Source organism: Delphinapterus leucas, chromosome 13 (assembly GCF_059928025.1).
Source record: "Delphinapterus leucas isolate spDelLeu-1000000601 "Yukka" chromosome 13, BTC_Dleu_Yukka2, whole genome shotgun sequence".
NCBI classification, from domain to species: Eukaryota; Metazoa; Chordata; class Mammalia; order Artiodactyla; family Monodontidae; genus Delphinapterus; species Delphinapterus leucas.
In genome coordinates this window covers 69099099-69122780 of record NC_143141.1, presented here as the reverse complement: position 1 = coordinate 69122780, position 23682 = coordinate 69099099, and the positions used below count along the sequence as shown (strand labels likewise).

The following is a 23682-nucleotide window of genomic DNA, read 5'->3' as shown; positions in this document are numbered from 1 at the left end:
GACCCAACGCAGCCAAAAATGAATAAATAAAATTTTTAAAAAAATTAATTAAAAAATATACTTGTAAAGTAAGCACAATACAAAATATAATGAAATACATAATTTAAGGCTAGCTTTGTCATCATATATTTGGCAAGTTGGTGTCAGACAAATACCATAATAACCTAGTCAGATTGGTCATTCAGTCACTCATAAAGCATTTAGTGAGCTCCTGCTCTGTGTCTGACACTTCTCTCAGTGCTAGAAATACAAAGATGATAGTGGTGATGTCACCTTCCACTCTGAACAGTAAAAACAAAACTGATAATGTGATGTCATCTTCTACTTTGAGCAACCCCGTTTTCTTCCTAAAGACTCAAAACAGTGTGGTAAAAATGAAGACACCTGGGTCCCACCTATCAGCAAATCTAATTCAAAAGTTTATGATAGTCCCTCACCATGCTTTTGAGAAACAGAGGTGAGGGAGGAAGCTTATCAAAACCACTTATGACTTATAAATTACATGTCCCCATTTTCCTCGAGCCACTGTAATTAGTAGAAGGAGTATGTAATATGGCATAGGGTGTACTGGGCTGTGTGTGTGTGTGAAGACAGACATTAAGATTGATAACCACTACAATAAAGAGTTCTTGGTGGGGGGGCGGGGCAGGAGGGCTGTTAATTATAATTGCCAAGGAAGAAGTAAGAATTTCTACAAACCAGAGATTCTCAAAGTAACATGTACAGATCCCTGGGATCCCCAAGACCCTTTCAGAAGGTCCATCAGGTCAAAATCATTTTCAAAATACTAAAACCATTATTGGCTTCTTTCACTGTATTGGCACTCATTGCATTTCACTCATTAGCATTTATTGATGGCTCAAAAGTAACAGCAGGTAAAAATGCTGGTATCTTAGCAGTAGCAGCACACTGTACTAGTAGTCATTACATTCTTTGCCACTACACTCACCACACTCTATTTAAAAAAGAAAAAAAAAACACCCAGTTTCATTCAAGAATGTCTTTGATGTAGCTGTAGCTATAAATTTAACACATTTTATAAAATCTCAACCCTTGAGTACACACCTTTTAATATTCTGTGTGTTGAAATGGGAAGTATAATGGTTGTCTCAGGCACTTACACGACTGCATTGCAAGCTGAACTAGCCACTTTTCTATAGAACATCATTTTTCTTGAAAGAACAACTGATAGACAAATGATGGTTACTTAATCTTGGGTATTTAGCAAATATTTCCTTGAAAATCAACAGTGAGCCTAGGGACTTCCCTAGAGGTCCAGTGATAAAGAATCCGCCTTCCAATGCAGGGGATGCAGGTTCTATCCCTGGTCGGGGAACTAAGATCACACATGCCACGGGGCAACTAAGCCTGCGCACCACAACTACTGAGGCCACATGCCACAAAAACCACAAAGCCCAGGCACCCTGTAGTGCACACACCACAACTAGAGAAACCCATGCGCAGCAACAAAGAACCCGTGCAGCGCAACAAAAAGATCCCACGTGCCTCAACGAAGATCTTGTGTGCTGCAAGTAAGACCCGATGCAGCCAAAAAAATAAAGAAAATAAACAAATATTTTTTAAAAAAAGAAAATCAACTGTGAGCCTATAACATCAAGGAAAACAACTGTCAACATCTATTGCTAACTACAAAATTCAAGCTTTGAGAAAAATAGAATTTTGCAAACTCATTTCTACCAGTGTGGACTTAAAAGCTTCCTACATCAGAAAGACTTTTCTGATGAGAATGTGAAATTAACAAATGTGATTCTTTGACAACGAATAATGAAATGTGTAAACATCGGAAGATCTGCATAACCCAAGGAACAAATATTTTCCAGATGATCAACGCATGGGGTTAAGAAATCCTGCATGGATAAAAGACACATTCAAAGTGGAAGACAGACCAACTGATCTTAATGAAAACAGAGTATGAAAACTTCATTTCATTGCTATGATTTCAAATTCCACATTGCAATTAAATCTTTCCGAAACTGCCTTTAGGAGTACACCATCTTGATTTCATTGATAGCTTCACAGGTATATTAAAAATGTGTAACTTACTGTATGTCAACTATATGTCAGTAAAAGTTTAAAAAGTAAGAAACTACCACTTGAGTTTTCATATGGCATCAAAGAAGAATATTCACAATTATCTGAAAGGTCTATTAAAATACTCTGCCCTTTTCTAATTACATATCCGTATGAGACCAGAATTTCCTCATATGCTTCAAGTAAAATAACATATCACAAGACAGTGAATACAGCTACAGATATGAGAATTCAGCTGTTTTCTATTAAGCTAGACATTAAATATATTTGCAAAAATGTTAATAAATGCCAATCTTCTTACACCTGAAACTAGCATAATATTGTAAATCAACTATAATTCAATTAAAAAAAAAAAAAGCTGGACTTTCCTGGCGGTCCAGTGGTTAAGACTCCACGCTTCCATTGCAGGGGTCACGGGTTTGATCCCTGGTCAGGGAACTAGGATCCCACATGCTGCACAATGCAGCCTAAATAAATAAATAATTTTTGTAAAAGCGAATCGCTTATATATTCCCTGTTTTGGAAAATAAAGTTATTTTCATTAAAAATGCTACTGGGGGGGAGGGATAAATTGGGAGATTGGGCTTGACATATACACACTACTATATATAAAATAGATAACTAATAAGGACCTACTGTATAGCACAGGGAACTCTTCTCAATACTCTGTAATGACCTATCTGGGGAAAGAATCTAAAAAAAAGAGCTGATATATGTATATGTATAACTGATTCACTTTGCTGTACAGCAGAAGCTAACACAACACTGTAAATCAACTATACTCCAATAAAAAATTTTTTAAATGCTGCTTATGTTATTAATATGGAATGGGTTTATTACTGTTATTTTAAATGAATTAAAAGTAAATACTTCTAATGTTTCTCAGTATTAGTTTCTAATTTGATAGGTATTAATAGACATAATCCACATAAAAGTTCTTTGAGGTTATCAGTAATTTTGAGAAGTATAAAAGAATTCTGAGACTGAAAAATTTGAAAACAACTGCTGGAGATCTGATGATACTTTATTTAGCTATTCACCTCTGGATAACCTTACTGAATGCATCATAACTATCTTCCTTTGAAGAACCAGAATAAACACTGAGAAAAAAAGGAGGTATGATAGGTAGAATAATAACTCTCTGTTGTAATATGAAAAGATCTTCAATTGTTAAATTTGTTAAGTACAAAAAGGCAAAGGATAAGACAAAATATGAGATATTGACATTTATTACACTTCAGCTTCCATTTGCTGAAAAGAGGGAGAAAATGATGACGTGTCCATACGTGCTTGTATATGCATAAAGAAACACCAGGCACTGAAGAAACTGGTAAAGGCAATACCTATAAGGGAAGGGGAATATGGAATACACAGAAGGGTACAGGAATGAGACTTCTCAATGAATATCTTTAATTTTTAAAACATACAAATGTATTCAAAAGTTTTTAATTTATAATTTAATTTAAACAACGTAATCCTAAACCAATATTAAGCCATAATTCAAATGTATTTTCAATTTTTATGTTGCTCTGATCTCAGAAAAACAAAAAATTTTACTCTTTTTTTCAGCTCCGAGGCAAAACAGTATCACTAGCAACTAAATACTCATGCCAGAAGAATAAGTATCTCATTTCTAAAACACAAGAGGGAAATGTTTTTTTAAACCTATAAATAAATCCATCATCTGAAAAAAAATAGTAATGAATAAAGTAATTATAAAGAAAATATTAGGAGTTTCCTGGTGGTCTAGTGGTTAGGATTTGGCACTTTCACTGCCGTGGTCTGGTTTCAACCCCTGGTCGGGGAACTGAGATCCCACAAGCCACACGATGCGGCAAAAAAAAAAAAAAGAAAAGATTCAGGTAAAACCATGAAATCAGCAGTTATTTTAATTATTTTATACTTAAAAGATGTCATTTACAGAATTAAAAGCAAAATTAGATACTGTACAAGAAAAAAATCAGTGAACCTGAATATAAAGCAAAAGAAATTATCCAAAAGGAAGCAGAGAGGAAAAAAAGGAAAAAAATAATTCTCAGTGAACTGTGGGACAATATTAAGATATCTAACATACTTTTTTTAATTTGGAGTCTAGAAAACAAAGGAAGTGAAAAAGAAAAATATCTGAGATGATAATGATGACTGCTTTTCCAAATTTGCTGCAAACTACAACCCACACATCTGAGAAACTTGACAAATTCCAAACAGGATTAAATTCAAAGAAAATTATTCAAAGGCACATGATAATAGACTAGCAGGAAAATGTTAATAATTTTTTAAAATCTTAAAGCAACTAGAGGAAAAAAGACACCCTATATTCAGAGGAACAAATATTTAAAAATCACAGAATTCTCAGAATCTGTGCAAGCCAAAATACAACAGAACATTTATAAAATGCTAAAAGAAGTAATGTCAACATACCCACTGAATTCAATACCTACCAAACTACCTTTCAAAAATGGAGTAAAAAAGCTACAGAAATCAAGAGTATGGTAGTGGGAATTCCCTGGCGGTCCAGTGGTTAGGAACCTGTGCTTTCAAAAGTAGGCAAAGGACCTGAAAACACACTTCTCCAAAGATGATATACAAATGGCCAATAAACACATGAAAAGGTGTTCAACATAATTAGTCATTAGAGAAATACAAATCAAAACCGTAACGATACAAATTCACACTCATTAGGATGATTATCCAAAAAAAGGAAAATAACAAGTGTTGTCAAGGCTACAAAAAAAATGGAACCCCCAAGCATTGCTGGTAGGAATGTAAAATGGTGCAACTACTGTGGCAATCAGTTTGGTGGTTTCTCAAAAAGTGAAACACAGAATTACTATATGACCCAGCAATTATACTCTTAGATAGATATCCAAAAGTACGGAAAGCAAGACTCAAGCGGATACTTGTACACCAACATTCATAGCACTATTATTCACAAAAGTCAAAAGGTAGTAACAACCCAAATGTCTATCAACAGATAAATGAATAAACAAACTATGGTATATCATACAATGGATATTATTCAGCTTTAAAAAGGAATTCTGATACATGCTACAACATAAATGAACTCTGAAAACATGCTAAGTGAAATAAGCCAGACATAAAAGGACAAATATTGTATGAATCCACCTAAATGCGGTACCTAAGATAGGTGAAATCATAGATAAAGAAAGGAGAAGAGTGGTTGCCAAAGCTGGAGGAAGGAGTCAGTAGGGAGTTAAGTGTTTAATGGGTACAAAGTTTCAGTTGGAACAGATGAAAACACTCTAGAGATGGATGCTGGAGACGGTTGTATTGGATTGGCCAAAAAGTTCATTCTGTAACATCTTACGGAAAAAACCCAAATGAACTTTTTGGCCACCCCAATAAATAATACAAATGTACTCATGCCAGAGAAGTGTACATTTAGAAATTGGTAAAACAGTAAATTTTGTTATATATATTCTACCACAATTTTTTTAAGTGTCTTTGTATATCTGGGGCCTTGCCAGATAGTTTATGCTACAATGTGATTTAGTGAACTCCTCTTTTTGTTCACCTGCTACCCTGGGCCACACTGTGACCTCTGCAGGAGAGAGGAGGGCTGGAGACTGAGTAGCTAAGGTCAGTCACAAGCTTGCTCCATGCCTACATGACCAGCTCCCAATAAAACCCTGGGTACCAAGGCCCAGCTGAGCTTCCCTGGTTGGCAATACTGCACACTTGTCACGCGTCACTAAGAGAACAACTGGACTCTCACACTTGGTCTCTCCTGCACTCCACTGTACTGTATGCACCTTTTCCTCATTTTAACCTGTATTCTTTCTCTGTAATAAACCCCGTCTGTAGGTATAACAGCTCTGATCCTTCTAACAAATCATCAAACCTGAAGGTGGTCTTGGTGATGCTGACACATATGGAAAAGAATATACCATATAAATATTAACCATGAGAAAGTTGGATTGGCTTCATTAATACAAAACAAGGAACACTTCAGAGCAAAAAATATTACCAGATATAAAGAAGAACATACACTGTGATAGTCAATTCATCAACAAAATATAATCCCTAACAGGTATATCAAATAACAGAAATTCAAAAAACCTGAAACAACAAATCAACAAAACTAAAAGAAAAAACAGACAAATCCAGAATTACAGTTGGAAATTTCAAAACTGCTCTCAGGAACTGACAGGAAAAAAAGGAAAATCAATAGGAATGTAGAGATTTAAATAACCCAATTTAACCTAATTAACATTTAGAGAGCAATCTACCCCACAATGACAGAAAACATACATTATTTTCAAACAGACACAGAACACTCACCAAGACAGACCATGTAATAAGCCATAAAACAAGTCTCTTGTTAGTTGTCTGGGCCCAATGGAGAAAAACAGATGCAACATTTCCTAAACTTATTTGACCATAAACCCTTTCTGCAAAGGCATCTCCAGGGACTGTTTCTCAGAACACTTTGGGAAAACCTATCCCATTCATTCTCAACATCTCTCCCTAATTGTCCTCCTGGTTGTGACTAAGGAAATAAGGGAGTCAATAAATATACCTTTTCCTTGACTACCAATCCAGGATTAATCAATGTTATGAAGTGCACACAAAAGTCCTAAGGCAGGAATAAGCTTGACATATTTGGGGAACAGCAAGGGGGCCAGAATGGCTGGAACAACATAAGGTAAAGGACAAGTGGTAGAAGATGAAATCAGAAAGTTAGGCAAAGGTCAAAGCATATAAAACCTTCTAAGCCTTGGCAAGGATTTTTAAGTGTGATTTTAAGTATGATAGGATTTTGAGAAAAGAATATTATCTTATTTACATTTTTAAAAGAGCTCTGAGGCTGCTGTGTAAAAAACAGAATGGAAACTAGGCAACCAGTTAGGAAGCTCTGGCAGCAGCATAAGAGATGGCTAAGACCAGAGTGGCTTAGACCAGATTAAATGTGTTTGTCAAAGAAAAAAAGCCCAGAAAAATCTACATAAATTGTGTTGAGATGCCTTAAAGCATTTTCCCTACTTGGCTCCCAGGACATCTCGTTCTCTTCCTCATGAGCAGCTTAATCTATCTTCCTTACATGATATCCCTCACCTCTTCAACCTCTTCAAGTTGGAAATGTTCCAAGGCTCACTCACAAGCCCCTTTTTTCGGGCTACTCTGATTCCTATGGTGATTTCATCCAGACACTTGGCTTTAAATGTTATCTACATAATGATAATTCCCAATTTTAAAGCTCCACCCTAGGCCTCTCCCCTAAACTCCAGACTCATGTATCCACTTAACTATATAGTAAACATCTCAAACTTAACAAACCAAAATTGAGCTCCTAACCTCCCCCTCCAAACCTGTTTCTCTTAAGTCTTCCCTTTCTCAGATAATAGCAACTCCATTATTGCAATCTCAGGGATAAACCTTAAGAAATATCCATGACTCCTCTCTTTCTCTCACACTCCACTCCAAGTATATCAGCAAATCCTTTGGACTCTACCTTCAAAATATACCCAGTAATGAACCACTTCTTACCCACTTCCACAGCTATTACTCAATCCAAGCCATCATCTGTAACTTGGATTGCTACTTTCCTCTTAACTGTTGGTTCAGCCCTTGCCACTGCCTTCACCACTCCCCAACTGTAGTCTACTCTGAACATGGCAGTCAAGTGGATCTAGTAAGTCTAAACTATAATAGATCATGTCACCGACTGCTCAAAACTTTCCAATGGCTATCTCACTCAAGTAAAGGTCCTTACAATGGTCTTCCAGACCTAATGTCATCTGACCACAACACCTTTGTGCCTCTGCTCCAGCTATTTATTTTCCTCTTAACCTCATGTCGAACTACTCTGCCCCATGTCACTTCATTCCAGTTGCAATAACCTTCTTGCATTCCTCAAATACTCCAGGCCTGCTCTAGCCACAGGACCTTTAAACTTGCTGTACCCTCGACCTAAAACTATCTAGCCCCTAACCCCTAGAATTACCTAGAATGCAAGGCTTGTTCTTTCACCTACTTCAAGTCTTCACTCAAATGTCAGTTCAGTGACATCTACCCTGTCCTTGCCATTTAAAATTTCTCCCATTCTTGGGGACTTCCCTGGTGGTCCAGTGGCTAAGACTCTGCGCTCCCAATGCAGGGGGCCCAGATTCGATCCCTGGTCAGGGAACTAGATCCCACATGCCGCAACTAAGAGTTCGCATGCTGCAAATGAAGATCCCGTATGCTGCAACTGAAGATCCTGCATGCTGCAACGAAGGTCCCACATGCTGCAACGCAGGTCCCACATGCCACAACTAAGACCCAGCGCAGCCAAATAAATAATTAAACAAATAAATATTTTTAATAAAAATAAATAAAATTTCTCCCATTCTTTAACATTCCTTATGCACCAGCTCCACTTTATTTGCTTTATAATTCTCCATAGCATTTTCCTCTATCTAACATACTATGTGTTCTACTTACTTACCGTATTTATAGTCTGTCTCCCCCAACTAGAATATAAACTCTAGAGATTTTTTTCTGTTTTCATCTCCTGCTATGCACCTAGTCCCTAGAGTAGTACCTTTCACACAGAACTGAGTTTGTCCAATACTGAATGACTGAAAGTTAAATAAAGCCTCTACAGAAGTGTCAAGTTTTGATAGGCCCAATTCAAATCCTAGGAGTAATTAAAATATACCAATTCCTTTGTCTATTTATACCATAAGAATAATATTCAATATTCTTAAGTGCTTTTAGTTATGCTTTTATTATTTTATAATATATTTAACCTGACAGTTATAGAGGTGCTTACTGATTCCAAATAGTTCAACTTCTTACTTACTCTGGCATCACTATAAATAGAACACTAGGCTTCAGCTACAAGTCCCAGGTTCAAATTCTAGCTCTACCATTTACTAGTAGTATGACTCAGGCAATTTAGCCTCCTTCAAGTCTTAGTTTCTCATCAATAAAATAGAAAGGTGGGGATGGATTAAAGACCTGCCTGCCTTACCTATCCTGTACCTAATCATAAGATTATTGTGAAAGTCAAAAATGTATGAGAAAATGCTTTATAAACCATAAATGATACATAAGTGTCAGTTAAATGTCTATATTGTAGTTTGGGAAAAACCTGAATGGAACAGAAAAGTTCAGTGTTTGGGGCAGCGTATCTCATCATACCTCCCTGCCCCTAACATTTAACTCTAGTTTTGGAGTCAGACTGGCTCTTCCACTTACTTACTATACCTTAAGCAAGTTACTCAACCTCTCTGAGTCATTGTTTCCACATCCATAAATGGAGAATATACCAACCTTGTAGCAGCCTTTTGAAAATTAGAGGGTATACAGACATAAATGTAATGTAACTACAGAATACACTTAACAAATGACATTTTTACTTGTTGTCTTGACCTTCTTTAAAATGGACAAAAACCCAAAAGTAGATAATATAAACTACACTATGGAGGTAGGCAAGATGATTTTTGACTGGGAAATTGCATGTGAAAGGATAAGAAGGAAAGTGAGAAAGAGGTAATCAAGCAATAAACTCAACAGTTTACCTATTAAATTTGTTCTTTCCTTCTTGCCTTTCTCCAAGGTTAAATAATAGGATGCGACGCAAACATCATCACACAGAAAACCATATTTAGTAACCTAAAAAAGTTCATTTCAAAACTAAATATTATATAGTATTTTCTCTTCAAAGGAGAATATTTGTATCAGTTTTTTAATTTCTCACACACCAAGATATATTTGGACACTCTAGAACTCAAGGTACATGCCAAAAAAAAAAAAAGTTGTGGTTTTCCAATTATAGAACCCTGATATAATTTTATTAAATATATTTAGAAATATGACAGAAAGAATTAAAACAACTTAAAAAATAAAACTGCTACTAAGATATATACCATACAAACAGTTCAAGAATGCTTTATGAAATCATTAGACTCTGATATATTTCCTCACTTCTATGACACTAGTAATTATAAGGTATAACAACCACTTTCCGGGGGGGTGGGAGTGGGGGGGGAACCTCCCACATTAAATATACACTTAAGATATAAAACATACCAATTTCAGAAAACATTAAAATGTGATATATCCCTCTGAGATGGTGAAAACGTTCTATTTCTTGAGCTAGGGGATAGTTACACAGAGTATATTTGTGGATATTCATCAAAGTGTACACCCATTTTGTACACCCATTTATACTTTTTCTATATGTACATTTATTTCAAAATAAATTTATGTAATGTACCACAACCATACAGATACAGCTATCAACCAGATGAATTATTGATCTTAATATGAAAGGTGAAAAAATAAAGCTTTTAAAAGAAAACATAGGAAAGTTAGCTTCATGACACTGAGGTAGGTAGAGATTTCATAAATGAAAACAGAAGAATACTAACCAACTGATAAACTGGACTTCTTTAAAATTAAGAACCTTGACTCACCAAGATACCAAGATCCTGAAAAAGCTACAGAGTAGAAGATATATGCAATACATATACCTAAAAAGACTATATCCAGAATATATAAAGAACTACAAATCAATATGAAAAAAGTAAATACTCTAGTATAAAAAGGGCTAAAGACTTGACAGACACTTCACAAAAGCAGAAGTCCAAATGACTAATAAACATGGGGCCCCTAATATGAAAAGGTGCTCAACTTCATTAGTCATCAGAAAATAAAATCAAAACTACAATGCAATACCACTACACACCCTTCAAGAAAAACTAAAAATAAAAAAACTGACAATACCAAGTGTTGGCAAACATGTGGAACAACTGGAATTCTCTCATATACTTCTGGTGGGAGTATAAGTTTGTAAAACCACTTGGCAAAACTTCAGCAAAATCTACTAAAAATGAACATACCATAGCCATAACCATGACCTAATAATTCCACTTAAGGTACATACCCAACAAAAATGCATATATACATTCATCAGGAAAAAGAGTACAAAAGCGTTCAAAGCAGCAAAACTGTAAATAACAAAAATGTCCATTAATAGTAGAATGGAAAAACTGTGGTTTATTCACAGAATAGAACACAACAAGAACAAACCACAGTATAACATGGATTAATCTCATAAATGTAATGTTGAGCAAAAGAAGCTCAAACAAGTTATTCTATATGATTCCACTTATACAGAGTTCAAAAACAGACAAAACTTTTCTATGGTGTTAGAATACAAGGAATACAGTGTGAGTTGGGAATTCCACTACTGATGTTTATTGAGCTGGGTGCTAGTTACAATGACACGCCTATTTTGTGAAACTTCATCTAGCTGTACACTTTTCTATATGTATGTCGTACTTCTTTAAAAATCTTACATTAAATAAGGTCCCCAACTAGTGAATCGTGATTTCTAATCTTTTCCTACCACCAAGATTCTTCACCTATACTACGCTCAGAGACTTAACTAGCAATGGTCTTATATCACCCGCCATGTTCTTAGGGATTTAAATGTCAATATCTCTGTCCATATGTACTATATGCTAAGCCCTTTAATGTTCACTTGTTCAGATACTTATTAAATTTATGTACAAAACCTGTGCTTGCTGAGAACTTGGGGTACAAAAAAATTAGTAAGACATAGTCCCTGTCTTCTAGGAGTTCATAATCTTATAAAGACCACATACACAGATAACAAGGTAAATATATAGAGATACACACAGGATATTATGGGAACACAAAGGAACAGCCAGGGGTAGGTAAGGCATCAGGGTAGGCTTCTAGGAGGTGTTAACACCTGAGTCCTTAAAAGATGAGAAGGAGTTATCCTGGCAAAGTGCATTCCAACACAGGAAACAGCTTGAATAAAAACACAGTGATAAGAAACAGCACAGTATATTTAAAGAAACAATGAACAGCTGCTAGACAGTTGCTGAAGCGTAGTAAAAGGGAGAACTGGGATGGGGTTGGGGGAAGTGGCCAAAGAGATAGGAAGATGCCAAGTCATGAAGAGACTTAGACCTTATCCAACAGGAAAGATGGGTCAGTGAGATTTATGCAAAGAAATTATGTGGTCAGATAGATTATTCAGGGAGCAATGCAGAGGATGGACTTAAAGGGAATAAAGTTGGCAGAAAGAAGGACAGTTAGGAGGCAGTTATAACTGTCCAGACAGAAGATCATAAGGGCTGAAATAATGAAATGAAAGATATAGCAAATCCGGAAAAAATACAGAGTACAGACACATTATGCCGCTAATCTACAGACAACATTTTGAGAACCACAAATATATACTATGGGTTGACAATTTTTTTCTGTAAAGGCCCAAATAAATAGTAAATATTTTAGACTTTACAGGCCACATACAGACTCTATTTCACTTCTTGGTTCTTGTTTGTTTTTTAAACCCTTCAACAATTAAAAACTGGGCTTCCCTGGTGGCGTGGTGGTTAAGAATCCGCCTGCCAATGCAGGGGACACGGGTTCGAGCCCTGGTCTGGGAAGATCTCACGTGCCATGGAGCAACTAAGTCCATGTGCCACAACTACTGAAGCCTGCACGCCTGGAGCCTATGCTCCGCAACAAGAGAAGCCACTGCAATGAGAGGCCTGCTCGCCGCAACTAGGGAAAGCCCACTCGCAGCAGCGAAGACCCAACGCAGCCAAAAATAAAATAAATTAAATAAATAAATTTTTAAAAAAATTAAAAACCATTCTGTTAGTGGACTTTACCACAAAAAAAAAAAAAGGCCACAGGCTAGATTTGGACTGCAGACATAGTGAGTTTGCTGATCCCTGCTGTATACCCATAAAGAAGCAAGGATTAACCTTCCTATGAGATTAATTTTCCTAAAATGCTACTTGCACATCAGTCCCCTACTCAGAAACTTCTGCACTGGTCCTGATTACCTACTGCATAAGTTAAATCCCTATGATGCATAGCATTCACAGGCATCTACACTCTAGCTCCAACCAGGCTCGTGAACTACACCCCGTGAGAACCTTCCATTCTTATTAAATTGGCCTACTTACGCTTACCTGCCTCTGTATCTTTGTGGTGTTCCCCAATGTACTTTCTCCCTTTTCAAATCTACTCAAATACCTTTCCTTCAAAGCATAATTCAAATCCTTTGAAGGGATTCCACCCTCGTCCAAACTCCTAAAAGCACTGCCTCAATTTATCTGATATTTATTTTTTGTCTTGAGTTACTACACTTCAGAGAGAGACTTTTAAACTTGAGTAATAATTAGGGTGAATTTATCCTCCAATATCTTCTTGGAGGGCAGGGAATACTTGATACTTTTATCAATGGATCTAGCATATAACAAGGGGTAAATAAAAACGAAGGTGTGTATGTAGATATATAACACATGTATGTATACACTTTTTTTTCTGAACTAGCTATATAACTGAAGCAAATGTTATCTCACCATTTTATCAGTAATTGAGCACTTTAATTCTATGGACACAATCTGAATGCTGCAGAATTACAGAATGACAATCCAAAAGCACATCTGTCTCTCTCCTACTACATGTTTTTAGGCCTAGTTTAAGGGAACAATAATAATACAAGTAAAATTTTTCCAATGGTCAATGTTATCAATCTAGATACAATGGGGTCTAGAAGTCACTAGATCAAGTCAAAATTTACTTACGTATATTTTTATTCATTTTTAAAATATGAAATCAGCTTTTATAACTAAATTGCCTTTTTTTTTCTTTTAAATTTGGCAGCGATGCATGGCTTGCGAGATCTCATTTCCCTGAGCAGGGATTTGAACCCACGCCCTCAGCAGTGAAAGCACAGAGTCCTAACCACTGGACCGCCAGAGAATTCCCCTAAAAATTGCTTTAAATTCACCCTCATTATTACTCAAGTTTAAAAGTCTCTCTCTCTCTCTCTCTCTCTCTCTCACACACACACACACACACACACACCCCACATGGTCTGAATTTTTTTTTTTTTAACAATAAGGTTCTCCATGACAATTCACATTACCAAAATTGCATTACTGATTTCATTCAGAATTTAGGGAAATAAGAATATATTTTAAAATTTTAAGAAAGTTGTCCATTTTAGTTCACTACTGATAAATAGTTTTAATCACAGAATGTTTTCAGCTGGATTAAAGGGTTCTTATATTTGAGATTACTGAAGAAGTCTTTTCAAGTCTGAAGTGTGAACTATGCCTAATTTTACTATGCAAAGAATGTTCAAGAATCTATAAAAATTCCTGCCACATTTTCAGTGCAAAAGTTTAAAACACTTTTGAAAGGTATAGAAAACAAAATAAATTAACCAAAAAGTGGCCATGAAAATGAAAACTGTGACTTTTTATCTCTTCAAAACACATTGAAGAAAAAGTTTAGTGACTCACAACCCTGAAAAGACTATTATTCATTGATAACTTTAATAGTAATAATGCATTGATTGGAAGACAACACCAGGAGCCAGGGACTCCTATTCCTGTTTTGCCACTGGTTTGTACAGAATCTTGGGAATATCCCCATAAGCTGAACAAGAAAGGCTTAACTGACATGCTAAGGTTGTGAGAACTGATGAAATGTTTACGAAGCACTTTAGAACCATGAGGGAAGCCACTATAACCATTAAAAGTCATCTGCTTAATGCAACACTATAGCTACCTGTTAGGCTTGCAAATCCTTTATGTCTTCTTAACACAGCAAATCTTCAGTGAGTCAGTAAAGTGCATGTATTTAATGAGCGAGCTTAGCAACCTCAGAGAAATGAATTTTCTTCCAAATCTTTGTTTTCTCACAAACCATGTCTCTATCCAACCCAATTATTTGCAAAGGGAAACATGATCCGACCCACACTAAAGATTTGGGTCTAGGTATTGATAAGCCAATACCAAATGACTGAAAATTCAGGAATCACAGTGGAATTTTGTCAACTTATCAGAAATGTGACTCCTGAAAATAATCCCAGAAAACAGTCGTTCTAACAAGAGCTTTATTAAAGCGAAAGTCCCTACACTCTCTCACCTAAAGAGCTCTAAAGTATTTTTGGACAGTGTCGATAGAAGACTAAACTCTCTCAAAACCTGACCCAACGCGTTAAGTAGTTCCAGCACCTGCTTGGTGTTAAGCGACTGGAGACTGAGGAGGCTGCTCAGGAAAAACTGCTGATGCCATCTCCAGCTGCCCCTTTCGTGAATGACAGTAACAATGAAAACACTGACAAAAGAGCTAGGAGGCCACCCCAAGCCTCTGCTTAGCAATACTTCTACCCTACCCCCAACAGACAGAGCAGCAAACCCCAGAAAAGGGCGTCCTCTCACAGACCTAACATGCCCAGACCCTGCCTCTGGTCTGGCAATGTCAAAAAGTACTACCCTTCACTCCTCTCAAAACGGCTGAGCACCTGAAAGGTGAGGGGGAAATGCGGCCTCCCGTTCTGAACTGCCAAGGGGAGCGGGAGAAGACTGCCTGGCAGGAGGCGGGCGAGCAGAGCCCGTGTGCACCCCGGGAGACTAAGAAGTCCCCGGGTCGCGGGCGCCGCTCGGAGCGTCGTGGGGAGGAGAGGCGAAGAGAGGAGATGGGAGGGGAAGGGACGGGAGGGGAGGGGAAAGGAGGAAGGCGCTTCCCTCCCGCGGCTGGAGGGCGGAGGGTCGCTCGGCTCCGTACGGAGGAAGCAGCGCTAGGGCGCAGGGCTAACCGTCCCCCCGGGGGGTGGCTGCGGCCGGCCGCCCGCTTCCCGGGAGCCGGAGGAGGCGACAAGTAGGCTCGGTCGGGGAGCACATTCTTTCCTCGAGCCTGGTCCTGAGGGAGGGCGCAGGCTGCCGAGGCGGCAACTCTCCCTCTCGCCCAACTCCCGGCAGAGCGTGAGGGAGGCCGACCCCGGGCTGACCGGCGGGATGCCGCCCGGGTGGGAAGGCGGCGAGGCCAGCCTCCGGCCCGCTCCCTCCCCACGCGGTCCGCGGCCGGCGGCCGTCAGCGCCCTCGTCTCTCCCGCCGCCGCGCGGGGCCGGGCCGCCGACCTCGGCCGGCCGGGCGCGGGGCCAGGCAGCGGCGGCGGAAGGGCCGGCCGGCCTGGGGCCCTACCTGAGGCTGTGTACCAGCTCCCGGCGTGACTGGCTTCCCGGCAGACCACTCGGTTGGACATCTTGGTGCCTGTGCCGCCTATGGTGCACGAGGATGAATGAGGAGGCGGCGGCGGCGGCGGCAGGAGCGGCTCCGCGAGGGGACGAGACACCGCGGGCCCAGCCCAGGAGGAGGCGGCAGCGGGGAGGGGATCAGCCCGGCCCAGGAGGAGGAGGAAGAGGAGGAGGCGGCGGCCCGGGAGGAGGAGGAGATGGCAGCCGGGGCGGTGGCGGCGGCGGCGGCGGCAACAATCACCTCAAACTCGGGCGGCCGCCGGAAGACGGGGCCCGCGGCGGCCTCACCGAAGCCCGGAAAGCCCTGGCCCCGGCCCCCAAAGTCGCCGCTGCTCCCCAGCCGGGGCTGGTTCCGCCGAGCCACCCCCACGGCCCCCTCCCCTACCGGTCGGCCTCCCGGAGCCACCGCCGGTGACCCCACCCCCGTGACTCCGCGCCCGCCCCCTCCCCCCACCCCCCGCGGGACTCCCCGCACCCACCCCCACCCCCGGCGGGGCCCTCCTGCCCGCCCGGCTGCCGGCCCGCCGGCCCCGCCCCGCCCCGCTCCTCCTCCGGCCGCGCGGCGAGGTTAACGGCGGACACCGGACAGGCCACACGGCATCTGGGGTCGGGCGGCCCCGCGGGGAGGCAGCGGCGGCTGCTGCTCCGCGCACACAAAAGCCCAGGGCCGGGGCCTGAACCGGGGAAGGCAGACCCGGAGAAGAGCCAACGCTTCCTTACTCGCCACTCTAACGGGTCCTGCCCACTGAGCATGCCCAGCAGCCTCTGCCAGGCCCGCCGAGGAATCTCGACGTGCGCGGTCCGCTCTCCGGGGTTTAGCTGCAGCAGAGGCTGGGAGGGGGAGGGCGCGGGGAGTAGGACGCAGCCGCAGGGCAAGCCCCCTCCCCCAACCAACTTCCTTAAACGCAGAGCACCCAGGGCAAGACGGTGCGGCTTTCCACGTGGAAAGTCCCCTGTCTTCCCAGCCACACACAGGAATCCTTAGTGGATGCTCACCCCCAAGGTTTCACTACTAGGCACGCAAGTCTGTGGCCACGATGGGAAGTTCATTTGTAGAAGCAAGCATGTGGTGTGTGCCTGTGGTCCTGCAAATGCTACTTTTTGCTTCACCGGGCCACTCTTACCGTCTAATCATGGCTCTTACACTGTAAACAGTTATCTTGTTTCAAGTTATATTTATGTAATTGCATGTCTTAACTCCGTAACTAGACTACAGTGTGATATAGCTAGCCTCAGTTATTCTCATCTATAAAATGGGTATAACAATACTCAAGGTGTGTCCCTAGGATTATGAGTTAATAAATGTAAAGAGCCTGATAGAGTAGTCATACAACAAACATTATTTCCAACCCTCCATTATCTTTTAAATCCCACGTGTCAGGAACAAAGAATTACGTTAAAATTATACAAGAATCACAGCAAAGTAGAATATCTTGGACCTCCAAGGAAATGTCATGGAGTAGACCATTCCAAAACTGGGAAGAGAGTAAGAGAAAGTTGCATACCTTCAATGAAAGACTTGGAGTTAAAATCATAAAAATTGTTATATCTGAATTTCACACTAAACAGATCCCCGGTAGAGTCCAAAACAAACGACTGACTGCTTAATTTTCAAGTTTTCCTAGTGTCATATAATAGATTTTTTTTTCAGGTACTATATAGTTTCTACCCCTCCTCTCACCTTTTCAATTTTAAGGCTCAAGGATCTTGCATGAGATCCCAGTCCTGGTCAATTACTGGAACTTCTGACTTTCACACCTTCTTATACACTGGTTTTAAGCTGGAAAAAAAAAATCTCCACTCTGTATAGTTCTTTACTCAAATTTTAACCCTCTCACTTCACCACTAACCTGCCCAAATATTAAGCTATTACACAGGAAAAAAAAAAAAAGGACATGCCAAGTAGTCAATTTAGGGATAACAGAAAAAGGAGGGCTGGAGCTGATTCCCTGGTACTCTTCCTGAAGAAGCAAAACTCAGTGATACCTGATGAAATGGTAAACTTTTCATTGTAAATTTCAAGAAAAGGAAATAGTTGATATGGTTGATACGGTGTAAGAATGTTGATTGCTCTGTCACTCATCAGCTGTGTGATTATAGATACCTAGTAATTTAACTTTTTCAACGCTGTTTTCTCATCTGTCAAATGCAAACAGCAGTCATATGTAACTCACAGGCTTGCTGTGAGAATCATTAAGTATCATGAAAACAATTTATAAGCTGTTCTTTATAAATGTTTTATCATTATCCTCTGCTCCTAGCAACAATCCTAGGTCTCATTCCAAACTAGTAATGTAATCTAAAATTAAGCTTCCTCCCTATTAAAATGCTCAGTTGGAGGCTTCTTTCCCCAAAGGATTTTTCTTACTGATCAAACTCAGCAAAACCACAATGCCAAGCAAAGTGAAAGGTTAGAGGATCTTCTATTATTTCTAGAATGCTCTTAACATATCCCATCATTACTCCTCCTGTCCATTTTATTCTGGCTACCTTACTCAAGGATGTACTCTTGAAAGAAATGTTGAAACTACTCACCCACATCCCCTAAATTAAGGAAGATCCATATAATGCAAAATACTTCATATCCTAGAAGAAGCCTGTTTGGCAATACTGTACAATTCCCATGTTATTATTAACAATTTCCAGGGACTTCCCCGGTGGTCCGATGGTTAAGACTCCGTGCTTCCACTGAAGGGGGCGTGGGTTCAATCCCTAGTGAGGGAACTAAGATCCCACGTGCCGCGTGGTGCGGCCAAAAAAAAAAAAAAAAAAAAAAATTTCCATTATATCCACCAGGGATTTGGGTTTGACGCTCCATAAACATCATCCAAGTTAAAGGCAAGGAGGAAATCTTCATTAACAGAGAGTCCTTATGAAGCACAGACTTCAACAAATAAGGCACCCAGAGCCCAACATTAATAACACACCTTCTGAAATAGCATGTTGGATAGTCACTGCATCAGTCTGTACTAGCAAACGACTAGAAACAACCACAGTGTCTGTCAATAAGACTTGTTAAATTAGGGTATACCCATACATATACACCCATTAAAAAGAATAAGGTGGTGCTATATACTGTCATGGAAAGAGCTGCCCACCCCAAAAAAATGCAAAAGGCAAATTGCAGAACAATGTGTAAAGTATGCTACCATTTGTGTAAAAACAAGTACTTATATTCTCACACACTTGCATATACATGGCATACTTCTAGAAGGAAACAAACTGGTAACGGTCAATGTACATCTTTGTATATCTTTTGAATTTTGTGCCATATACATATACTACCTATACCCAGCAATAATTATTTATTAAATAATTTATTAGGCTTGATTTTGGGAGCCTATATGGCAATATTAAATTGCCCATTTTTAGATTTTACTTATCCACAACTGACACCTCGAGGAGCCCCCTAATTGCTAAAAGCCCTTTGTCAGAAAAATATTCTAGAATGATACCACCGGGTTTTGAAAAAGTCAAGGTTGAGAGAAGGGAGTTTAGCATAAAGATGCTCTTTTAATTTCAATTAACACTGGTACTCTAACCTAGTATCAGTTGACTTTGCTCTTTTCTTCTTTAGAAACCAAACTTAATAAGTAACATTTATTAAACACTTACTATGCACCTGACACTAGGCTAAGTACTTTACATAGTTAATGATTCTTACAAGATGAAAACTTGTTCATTTCCAAATTTTTGGAGTAAATTTTGTACACAGAGCTTTTTCCAAATTTATTGTTAATATTATTTAGGATTCCCAGAAATTAAACAACTGAGTCAAAAGATTTGAAGTTTTTTTAAAGGCTGACAAGAGTTTTCTTAAAAAGAAAATTCTTATTCATTACTGATTGCCCCCTTTAGCTCTGGTGACCTATTTTCCACTATTATATTACTTTCCTTCTTTAAATCCAGAGATTTTAAACAAGTGGATTCTCAGTGATAGTCATTTACACCTTCCATCTTTTGTCCCTTGTTGCTACAGTTAGACAATATGTATCAGGCCTCCAATTTGTTACTGCCTTTCTGGAATCCAGTCCAGGAAAATACCTGGCTACAATATTTTATGCTGTCCCTACAGCCATCCTATCATGTTGCTAATGGGAAGTTATCAATCTTAAAATCTCCTATACCTTCTCCTAAACAAAGAGATTTAAACAAAGGTTCAATATTCTCCCCATAGGTTCATCAGAATTAGGTAAACAGTTTCCTTCTATCCAAACTATTTTTCTGTTCTTTCTTTTTCCTTTTTTTTTTTTTTGTGGTACGCGGGCCTCTCACTGTTGTGGCCTCTCCCGTTGCGGAGCATAGGCTCCGGACGCGCAGGCTCAGCGGCCATGGCTCACGGGCCCAGCCACTCCGTGGCATGTGGGATCTTCCCGGACCGGGTCACGAACCCGCGCTCCCTGCATCGGCAGGCGGACTCTCAACCACTGTGCCACCAGGGAAGCCCTGTTCTTTCTTTTTCTTTCTTTTTTGGCCACGGCTTGTTGGATCTTAGTTCCCCGACCAGGGATTGAACCTGTGCCCTCGGCAGTGAAAGGATTAAGTCCTAACCACTGGACCTCCAGGGAATTCCCTATTTTTCTGTTTTTTCAATTCAAGGCCTCTATATCCTCTAGGAATCTATTCCTGATTTACTCTATTGGTCCTCCCACTTGTCCACATTTTTCAAGAATTCACTCTACAGGATACAGTACCTTTTACTCTATTACTGTATACGTTTATTAAACATTATCTTCCTGACTAAGCAGTCAAAGGGTAGGAATTGTTTCTATAGTATAATTGTCAGCTACACATGAAATACCTCATCAAAGTATAGTAGAAGCTTTGTTAACTGATTTCTATTTAAGCAACTTACTGGACTAAGTGATGCTGTCCATCCCCATAGTAAAATACACTGAACCATGCCCACCACAAGCTGAATTCTTGAAGATGGTAGACTACACTTTTTAGGAAACTCACACTGTTGCACTCTTCTCCCAGGTTTGTGTGCATAACTAACAAGGGTCAATCATGTTCTCCAACCTATTTATACGAGATGTACAAAGTACTGCCATTACATAATTTAATAAAATATTACATAAACCAATGAAACACAAACACATAATGCAAAAGGTGTTAGTACAAAAATTAGGTGGAATGCTTTGGACTCAATAAAAACAACTGTCAAATTAGAGGCAGATAAGATGGCTGGAGAAAAAAAATCATGAAAAAGTGTATCATTATACACTTAATGCCTTAAGAATTAAGATCTTAAATGTCTAAGATCTTACGCTACTGTCAAAAAATCTGAAACTGAAATTTGTAAACCATACATTATAGGAGTGGTTTGTGGAAGGAAGATACAGAATTCCAATCAAAGAACCCATACTCAGAGCAAAGGCTGACATCAAAATATTACCAAGTTAATATAGATTAATATTTTCTAAGTTTTACAAAAAACTGTTCACAGTGTCATTTATGTTTCCTTACTATGACTCCTATTTTTCTATTTTTCATCTACCAGCTAGATAAGAGGGCTTCTATTGTATACACATAAGGGCAGACTGATTTTTCCCCCAAAGAAAACTTTTAAGCACATCTGAGAGCATTAGAGCAGAGAGTACTACAGCATTCAGGGCAGGGAGGTAATATAGCATTAAACTGGGTATGAATCCCTGCCCCAAACTTACTTCCCCTGCAGCCTTAAGCAAGTTAACCAAATCTCACTTTCCTCCTCTAAAAGTGAGGTATTAAAATTAAACCTACCTCACAGGGTTTTGAGGTTAAATGACAATTCATGTAAAGTATTTAGCATGGTGCCTGGCATATGGTTAAGTGCTAAGTAGGATGTGCACTGCCAGCAAGACATGCCTATTCTCAGCCCTTACAGAAAAAAGTATCGATTTTACGATTAATTTAAGCCCTATCTTGAAGATAATTCATTAGAACACTGGAAGCCATGCAGCGTTAGGCAGAGTACTGAATTACTTCTAAGTGGTCATTAACCAAAGGTGGTATCAGAATGCCTTAGAGTTTTTGTCAAATTCAGAAGTCCAGGCTCTATCCCAGTTGAAACAGGCTCTCCAGGATCCAGGTACGCATCGATATATAGATGTATAAAAGAGATATATAACACAGAGAGATATAATTTATATATTTTTAATATATTTTTTTATATATTTATATATGAAAAGTTCCACAAGTGGCTCTGATGTGAATCGCTGATGAAGAACTGTTAAGAAGATAAAATTATTGATGCTTTAATAAAAGACTACCCAGTTAGTACTTACTCGAATATTAAAATATCATTAAAAGACATAGACAGATTAACTTATGAGTTAGTCAAATCACCAAAATAAATTTAATGAAATTAAGTTACGAAAACTACTACATAAGCATAAATATTGAGAGCTCAATATTTCCAGGTTTTTCCTATTCAAACCTATAGATCTGCAGATGTATATCAAAACCATCATATCACCTCCCCAAAAGTGTCACTCCTACTGAAATGTTTTTCCTATATTAAAGAGAACTATAAGACACACCTCATCAGCATTAAATTTCTAACTTTGCCTTCACATGTTTAGCTTGGGAGACATGTCTTTAATATATGCTTCCAAAGCAGGGTTTCTCAACCTTAGCTCTACTAACATTTTGAGCTGGATGATTCTTAGAGATGGGTGGGGCACCCAGGCTGTCCTGCGCATCGTTAAGATATTTAGCAGCATCACTGGCCATTACCCACTAGATGCCAGTAGAATCCCACCTTGCTCCAGTCGTGACAACCAAAATGCTTCTGGACATCGCCAAATGTCCCTTGGGGCAAGGGGGGACAAAATCACTCCCAGCTGAGAAACCACTGCTCCACCGAATGTTTATCCTTCCTGGCTCTCTTCAATTTTCTCTTTTCTGAGCTAGTGCATTATCTCAATTTCTTCATACAGGACAAAGTGAGCAGACCCAAAAAAAAGGACTAGCTGGTGTGTTTTATTGCGAAAAGAAGCAATATGTTAACTAGCACAAGTACTTCTCACTTAGCTATCAGAAGCACATTGGTAGAACTGGGTTTGAATGCCCGTTCAAGAACTTACCAGCAGTGTGGTCTTGAGCAAGTCGCTTAACCTCTCCAAATCTGTTTCCTCATCTGCAAAATGGGAATAACAACATCTACTTTGCAGAATTGCTACATTAGAGATAACAAATAAAATAGTTCTGTGCCTGACACACAGTAGAACTGCAATAAATGATAGCTATTATTATATTAATACCATAAAGGTTGATAGCATTGAAGGATATTGTACACCCTCCGCAATGCTTAACAGCACTCCAAAATTTATTGTGAAAAAAACCAATTTATTGTGCATTAGAATCACTGGTGATGTTTGTTAAAAACTGAAGATGCCCAAATCCTACCCTCCAAGAGGTCCAGGAACAACGCTAGAAAAACTGGCTGAGATTTTTTTATATTCTACTTGACTCTGGTGTATTTTCACACTGTTGTAAAACTCTGCAGCATTCTAAGACACAAGGAATAAGTAATACATGAAAACAACTGAACCACATAAAATATTTGTCATATAGAACAAACACTACTGTAAGATAA

At 39.3% G+C, this 23682-nt stretch overlaps 1 protein-coding gene across 4 annotated transcripts in view; it reads right to left on the bottom strand.

Moving 5' to 3' along the window:
* MEMO1 (mediator of cell motility 1) overlaps positions 1-16342 on the bottom strand; it is a 142316-nt gene extending 125974 nt beyond the window's left edge. For 3 of the 4 annotated variants that reach the window (XR_002644588.3, XM_030762975.2, XM_089922402.1), the window contains exon 1: positions 16048-16220. Coding sequence is in view for 3 of the 4 variants with exons in the window: in XM_030762975.2 (XP_030618835.1) it covers positions 16048-16108 (61 nt within the window). In the remaining variant the exon portion in view is untranslated. Of the gene's footprint in view, positions 1-16047 lie in introns of all 4 variants that reach the window. The other variant, XM_022574134.2, reaches the window with a different exon arrangement.
* Positions 16343-23682: the final 7340 nt, after the last annotated feature.